Source organism: Gossypium hirsutum, chromosome D01 (assembly GCF_007990345.1).
Source record: "Gossypium hirsutum isolate 1008001.06 chromosome D01, Gossypium_hirsutum_v2.1, whole genome shotgun sequence".
NCBI classification, from domain to species: domain Eukaryota; kingdom Viridiplantae; phylum Streptophyta; class Magnoliopsida; order Malvales; family Malvaceae; genus Gossypium; species Gossypium hirsutum.
Genome location: NC_053437.1, coordinates 25,449,762 through 25,457,482, shown reverse-complemented (window position 1 = coordinate 25,457,482; position 7,721 = coordinate 25,449,762). Strand labels below are relative to the sequence as shown.

The window sequence follows — 7,721 nt, the reverse complement described above, 5'->3', positions numbered from 1 at the left end:
AAAACGCCACTCCATTCTTTGGATTTGCTCCATTCCTATCCTAAATTATTATAAAAATGCCAATCCCTTTACTTGCTTAAGCAAATCCTTTAGAATTGTTATCAGTACATACATCACTCCATTCTTTGATTAGAGATTGCAGCAACAGCAAAAGTGAGATTCCACCAATTAAGAAATGTATAATTTAATTTGAAGACGTATTAAAATGGAAATTCATGAACAAGAAGATAAATGTTTTTCACTATATCTCATGCAGCAAGTCAAATTGCCTTTGATTACATAACATTCCTTTGAATTTTTTTTTTTAAAAATTGAAACTAGTTCATATCAACTTGCTCAAGTTGTATGTATAAATTGCAAATCAACACCTTATTTGAACTTACAAATCTAGGAAAGCATAAAATGTAGTTCCAGGAGCATGCATTTAAAGTAGCAAAAAAAATTACTGATTACAGTGTAAGTCTAAGCTCCAAATCTAGCTCTTGTGTGTCACTTGATTCTGAATTTTGACTGCTCGATCCCAATAAGTTGCTGAGATGGTTCTTGCTCCTTGAGTGTGAATCCTATAAGAATGTAAGGAACTAAAACAAGTTAAATTTTAAAACACAATCATCACATAGCACATAAACTAAAAAAAGGAAGGGACTTGTGTGCAGCAACCTCAACATGTAGGTTTAGAAGTTCTGGTCATGTTTGGTTGTGCAAAATGTTGGGTGTCTAAGAAGCCACTGGTTGGCTGGGAATCACCATATCTGATGTTTTCCCTTTGATCGTATTCTCCAACCCCCATCTGTAATAATATATAATTGTAGTACTTGATTTCATTAATATAGTTACTGATGCATAAAGAAATGGGGGAGGTGACAATGGAAAGTAACACTTTAACACTTCAATTTACAGCATTTAAACACTTCAATTTGCAGCACTTTAACATATCAATTAACAACATTTATACACATCAATTACAGCGATAAAACATCTCAATTTGTAGCACTTAAACACTTCAATTTGCAGCACTTAAACACTTCAATTTACAGCACTTAAACACTTAAATTTGCAACACTTAAACATATCAATTAACAACATTTATACACCTCAATTACAGCCATAAAACATCTCAATTTTCAGCAACTAAATACTTTAATTTGCAGCACTTAAACACTTCAATTTATAGCATTTAAAAACTTAAATTTGCAGCAGTTCAACATATCAATTAACAACATTTATACACCTCAATTACAGCTATAAAACATCTCAATTTTCAGCAACTAAACACTTCAATTTGCAGCACTTAAACACTTCAATTTACAGCATTTAAAAACTTAATTTTGCAGCACTTAAACATATCAATTAACAACATTTATACACCTCAATTACAGCGATAAAGCATCTCAATTTCCAGCAACTAAACACTTCAATTTGCAGTACTTAAACACTTCAATTTGCAGCACTTAAACACTTAAATTTGTAGCACTTAAACATATCAATTAACAACATTTATACACCTCAATTACAACGATAAAACATCTCAATTTCCAGCAACTAAATACTTCAATTTACAGCACTTAAACACTTAAATTTACAACACTGAAACACTTAAATTTACAAATCCACCATTAATAAAGTAGCATCAGGATACAGATCCACCACCATTTGCAAATTTTTTCTAATATTTTCATTTTCTAAAACTTAAATGTAACATCCAAACCAGATAATGTAACATCATTTAGACCACCTGGGGTAATGGTCTGGTTAAGTACTAACCACAGGGAATGAACAATATTTGGAGAAAAGAAAAGTTATGCGACAAAAGAATTCACTTGGAGTGTTGAGTTTAGCGGTGCAACAACATCTACTGGAACATATTTCCCAGCCAGCATGCTTGTGAGGGAGGGGGTCATAATCCGAGGAATAAAAAATAGCAATAAGAATAGAGATTAATTGATGCAATGTGAAGAATATAATTCTAAGAAGGTAATCCAAAAGAGTACTAAAAATCCTCCCCACCCCAAAGAAGTATTCATCTTAATAAATTCATATTAATACTCTACTCAATCGGGATTCGATGCTGCTTATCACATAATATCTTGGATGGACCTTAGAAGAAAGGTCATTGATGTTTCCCAAGTTCTTAAAAAGGTCAATGTAAAATAGAACTCAATTTAACAGTATCTAATATTTTGTTTTTCATGTCTTTCATGAAATGGAATTCAAACCATATTGCATCAAAAAAAACATGACAAAAATTGTGGCATCAAATATTTACTCATAATTTACATAATAATAATGATAAAAATATTAAATAAAACATACAAAACCAAAGAACAATATTTTACCTATTATGCTTAAAGCATTCAAATCCATAGATGTCCAAAACTCCAATTTGCACATGGGAATTTGGATCTTTCCCCACAGATATATTAATCTTATCAACAAGCCTTACAAAATAGATAGAAAATTTTCAGAACAGAAATAGTTTAATCTTGACCCCATGCAAGCAAGGCAAGTAATACAAAATTTGAGCATATGATAAAATAAATGCCTCCAAACATGAATTAACATAAGCATACCAATCAAACAATCGAGCATAAACTGTCTTTGTCAATGCATCCCGACTAGCCACAACAGCATTACAATCAAGAGCTTTAACTATACTTCCTTCACAGGTTTGAATGGTACGAGTACATAATGTCGCCAACAAGAGGTTCACATCACACCTGCCAAATGAGAAATTTTTTAACATACCTAACAAGAGACTGAAAATCTATAAATGGCATAGATCAACAAGCCGCTGGCTTGAACTACCCAACAACCTACTATGTCATTGCCAATGTGCAAGTCACAGGGTATATAATAAACTCAAAACATCCATGCAAAAACTATTAGGTGTTTAAAGTAGATACTTTTACTAATGAAATATGAACTAATTATACTACAAAAGTAGCTAGAAAAGTTTTTTCATAATTCAATAACAAAAAAGAAACCACAAGTGTAGTGACCATTTTTGTAGTTGACCCTATTTCTGACCATAATCCCAATATAATCTAAGCTTTTCATATCATGCTAAACAAAGTCTACATCTATATAAATCAATACTATTACATTCCATCCATGCAATGGACCTGAATCCCTTCACGAATTCACGATACCTCTTTGATTTTTGAGATTTTAGTAAAGCATCCTTCGACTTATCAATATCTGTCTTGACAAGAGAGATTATTGATTTCAATAGAAAAAAAAACCATAATTATACATGTTTCTTTTATATATTCATAACTTAATTGTCAATCAGGATCTATCATACATTCTGAACCTGCAAATCTCGGAAGTCCAAAGACCTGCTTACGACTTGGTAAAAAACTCAGTAAGTGTATAAGCAAATTTTGACCAAAAATATTGTGTTTTGGACTATATTTTTAAATTGAAAAATATATATACTATTAAATTTTTACCTTTTTAAGTACAAAACTAAATCTCAAACTTTACCAAAAAACAAGGAAGCATATTAGTCAACCATGTTTGAATACTGAACCTGTGAGCATAAAAGAATGTATTGCTGCAAGGCCAAGCTGTTGAAAAGAGGTTCCACATTTGCAAGCCCCTTGCTATGATTATGAGGTATTGTGTTGATCTGCAAACAAGAAAACAAAAAGCAAAATTAAAATACAACTCTCATGAATTATAGAAATAAAAAAAAAAGAAAACAGAACTGAATCAGGGACAGCTAATTATTTTGGACTGCTACAAATGCTGATTATTTTGAAATAAAACATTTCAAAAATAAAGCTAAAGAAAATTGAAAGATAAGCATATAATATATAAAGAGATAAGCAAGGAAACTTACAGTTTCTGGTCATCGACGATTTCTAGCTTCTTCCGGCATCCCATACTGAGGTTGGCGATATTGAACTGCAAAGAGAAAAAAAATAATAATAAAAAGAAAGGGTGCACGAATAAATTTTAAACTTCGTAAAGCTTATTTTTTTGTGTAAGCAAGATACATTCACGGTTGACAGATAGAACCTTCATGGCTGGCGGTGGAGCAGAGGCGATGGCACACCTCACTTCGATTTCTTCCTTCTGCTTAGGGTTTTCAAAAACGAGTTCCCTCTTTTGGAAGATGATCAAAATTATAATTAAAAATCTATATGGAATAAATAACACCCAAAATTATAAAATAAAGAGGAAAAATGGAACAGAAATAAAAGCGATAGGGATCTGAGTAATGAACACAACAAGATGAAACACACACACAAATAAACAATAATAATAGTATTAAGTCTCATATATTTTCTAGGGAAACAAACGGTAGTAGGAATTGCTGACTGGTAAGTAGATTGGAGAGGTTTTCTGCTGAATCGTCTTTGGTGCCTCCATTTTCCTCTTCTTTTTTTCATTTTGTTTGCAAAGTTAGGGGTTTTAGGGGGGAAATTTGGGAAAAATCAGCCCGAAATTTTTTTAGGTAAAATGAATTTTGTGGCGTTTTTTATAAAAAAGCCGCTAAAGACACGAGCATTAGCGGCGCCATTTCAAAAACGCCGCTAAAGACTTGAGCATTAGCAGCGCTTTTTCAAAATCGTAGCTAAAGACCTGAGAATTAGTGGCACTTTTTCAGAAACGCCGCTAAAGACCAGAGCATTAGCGGCTCTTTTTCAAAAACGCCGCTAAAGACTTGAACATTAGCGGCGCTTTTTTAAAAACACCGCGAAAGACCAGAGCATTAGCTGTGATTTTTCAAAAACACTGTGAAAGACCCGAGCATTAGCGGCGCTTTTTCAAAAACGCCGCTAAAGCCCCGAAAGGTCAAAAAACGATGTCGTTGGGCTTAGGTTTTTTGCAGCGTTTTTCCAAAAAACACCGCTAATGCTTATTTTTCGCAACGCTTTCCTGGAAGCGCCGCTAATGCTCGATCTTTAGCGGCGTTTTACGTAAAGCGCCGCTAATGCTTGATTTTTAGCGGCGTTTTTTATCCAAACGCCGCTAAAAACGTCGCTAAAATTCTGTTTTGGTGTAGTGATTGCATAAGTCTGCATAAAGAGTTTTCTTGCGTGTGCATCCGTCGAGATAGTAAACACGAATTTTGGCCATGGTAAGAAGGCAATATAGTGTAAGACCTAGTTTGGGACTATGGCATCATACGGAGATAGGAAGACCACATAGTGTAAGACTGTCACATCCCAAATAATAGGTTAGTAGAAATTGGGGTTAGTGGACCAAGAGTGGTCATGCCCCGATTTTTAAAAGTTATCTTTGCGCACTAGATAATAAATAAGTATCTAGTCTAGTATTTAAGTGTCGATGGATTTGTCCTTAAAGATCTGAGTTCAAGTCCCTTCCCTCACATCATTTTCTATTTTGAGCAATTTTGCTTCAAAATCCCAGTTTGTGTTACACCTTATTTAAAAATAAATGTCGTTAGCATTTAACAAAGAAAATATTATGGCCTAGTGGTTAAGTAGCTTATGTAACTCCCTAGTGAACCAAGTTTAAGTATCCATACTTTCATATATTTTTTTCAATTTTTTGAATAAAATTTTGTCAACTTTGCCATTCATGGATGTAACTATTTTTCAACTTTGTAACATTCATTTTCAAAGTCATTCATGTTATGTTTTGAAGCTCCTATGATTATTCACCATCAATCCATTCTAACTCCATTGTCTCCTCATGAATGAGATGTTTGGAATTTGAATTTGGGATTTTGAATTGGGTTGGAAGTTATGTCATCCCTTACTAGTGTTTTCACTAAGATATACTTTTTTTCATCAAATTCATTATTTTTCTCCTCCCTATCGACGACCGTGAGCCACCCTCATTTGGAGGTTCTCCACCATTTTTATTTTATTTTCTCTATTGTTATGTACCGATAAACACTTCTCCTCCACCATATACCACTTTCCACTCATAACCACCATACTACCACCATGAAAACCACCTTATGCCACCACTCTTCACTATCTTTCATTTTTCACTGCCACTCTTATCTATTATTTCTTTCTTTTCTCTTATTCTTTTCATTTCTTTTCTCTTCTTTCGATTTAAATATTTGGTTTTTCTTCTTTCTCTACTTAACATCTTTTTGAATCACCACCATTGTCAACCACCGTGCACCACCATTCGCTGCCATTGATCACCATCAACAACCATCGTATTGTAATTACTCTTTCTCTTTTCTTTTCATCTTATTTTTTTTAAATAACAACTTCTTTTTTATCAATTCTTTCTTTTTCTTTGATGACTAGATTCTCATGCCAATTTAGATCATCAAAAATCTTAGTTATTCATTTCAGACTTTTGGAAACAAAAGTGTAAGTATTATGGAGAAGTAATCTATATTTCATTTTGTGAAGTTTTTATTGTTGGGAGTGATTGTATATTCTTTTAACTAAGAGATTATTTTGGATTGAAGGATTTAATCCGATAACCGTAGATCTTTTGTGATATCAAAGTGGGAATTTTCGATAGAAGTGGATTAAGGGTAAGTGGTGATTACAAGCAAGATGTGTAAGTTTGGATATTATTATGTTTTGGGTGACTTTTCTTAAGTTTAAAAGTGATTTCTAATTTTTAAATTGGTTCCATTAGGTAAAAATTAGTCTCGATTTACTTGGATATGAAGAGTTTGAGTTCAATTTAGGATATTACATGCTGGACAAAATTTAAAGGTGTGTGTCTTATTTCAGCATTGTAACCTCTCTAACCCAGCCTAGACGTTATGGCTAGATTGAGAAGGCTACATTAGCAACTTACGTTACTTTTAAAGACCTTAAATAAACTCATTTTAGATAAAAACCATAGTTGTACTTTGAGTTAGTTTAAAAACAATCATTTATTAGGTCATCTATACTTAAAACTCATTTTATTATTGACAGTATTATTTTGGAAAAATCATTTGTTCGTCACTTTACTTTGTAAAAACTTAATGTTAACTAATATAGCAGAAAAAAATCATTGTTCAAGTCATTTTGGAAATCTATTTGTCTTGTCGATTTGTTTTTTTTTTCAAAAATGGTTCCTTTGTCAATGCAGCGAAAATTAGGGAACAATGTCAAATTTTACCAAAGCCAACTATCATACATTTTCTGATTATTATGCTTGAGTAATCCATGCATGCAAAAATCCCCAAATGGAAAGTTACCAAGCCACAGACCAGAAATAATTAAAAGTTATAACCCGAAACCAATAGAGACTTAATAATACTTATTAAAAATAGTTTGAAGTCCAAGGTAACTCTCTGTATGTTGGGTCTGGTTCTAGTTTCGAGGTTTACCTAAAAATTTAAACACTTGAATAGCCTTAAATAAGCTCATATAGGTTAAAATGAAGTGTTTAAATAAATGTTCAAGTTAATCGGTCATTGTGTTCAAATTTGATATTCCTTACTCGAGATATAGGCTCAATTTGAGTAAAGGGTGTTACACTATGACTATTACATAATAATCCAAGAAGCATTATCTTGGTAGGTCAGTCCAGTATATTGTTCTCTAACATATACTTATGTGTTAACTTGATATCATGTATCCATAGCAACACTTGTCATCAATCAAGTACATATTAGCCTCAATGCATTATTGTTATCGAAGCCCACAACTAAGGACATTTAAGAATGATCATATCATTCTTAGGACCATATCATTACACAACTTATTTAACACAAATAAAAACTGAAAAAAATAACCACAACACTTTTATTAATGACCTAGGTGAAAGGTAAGTTATTA

At 32.5% G+C, this 7,721-nt stretch overlaps 1 protein-coding gene across 5 annotated transcripts; it reads right to left on the bottom strand.

Annotated features, from left to right (window-relative positions):
• Positions 1-218: 218 nt before the first annotated feature.
• On the bottom strand, positions 219-4,464 carry LOC107922639 (unconventional myosin-Ic). 5 transcript variants are annotated; one of them, XM_016852762.2, is made up of 8 exons: positions 4,327-4,464; positions 4,024-4,144; positions 3,845-3,909; positions 3,533-3,631; positions 2,571-2,717; positions 2,337-2,438; positions 661-790; positions 219-563 (listed from the first exon to the last, which is right to left on the bottom strand). In XM_016852762.2, the coding sequence occupies exons 1-7, from the start codon at positions 4,395-4,397 to the stop codon at positions 718-720; spliced, it is 678 nt and encodes a 225-aa protein (XP_016708251.2). In that variant the 5' UTR covers positions 4,398-4,464; the 3' UTR covers positions 219-563; positions 661-717. The 5 variants fall into 5 exon arrangements, with proteins under 5 accessions (XP_016708251.2, XP_040942386.1, XP_016708253.2 ...); XM_041086452.1 differs by having other exon boundaries at positions 4,024-4,110; positions 4,327-4,442; XM_016852764.2 differs by having other exon boundaries at positions 219-581; positions 4,327-4,414.
• Positions 4,465-7,721: the final 3,257 nt, after the last annotated feature.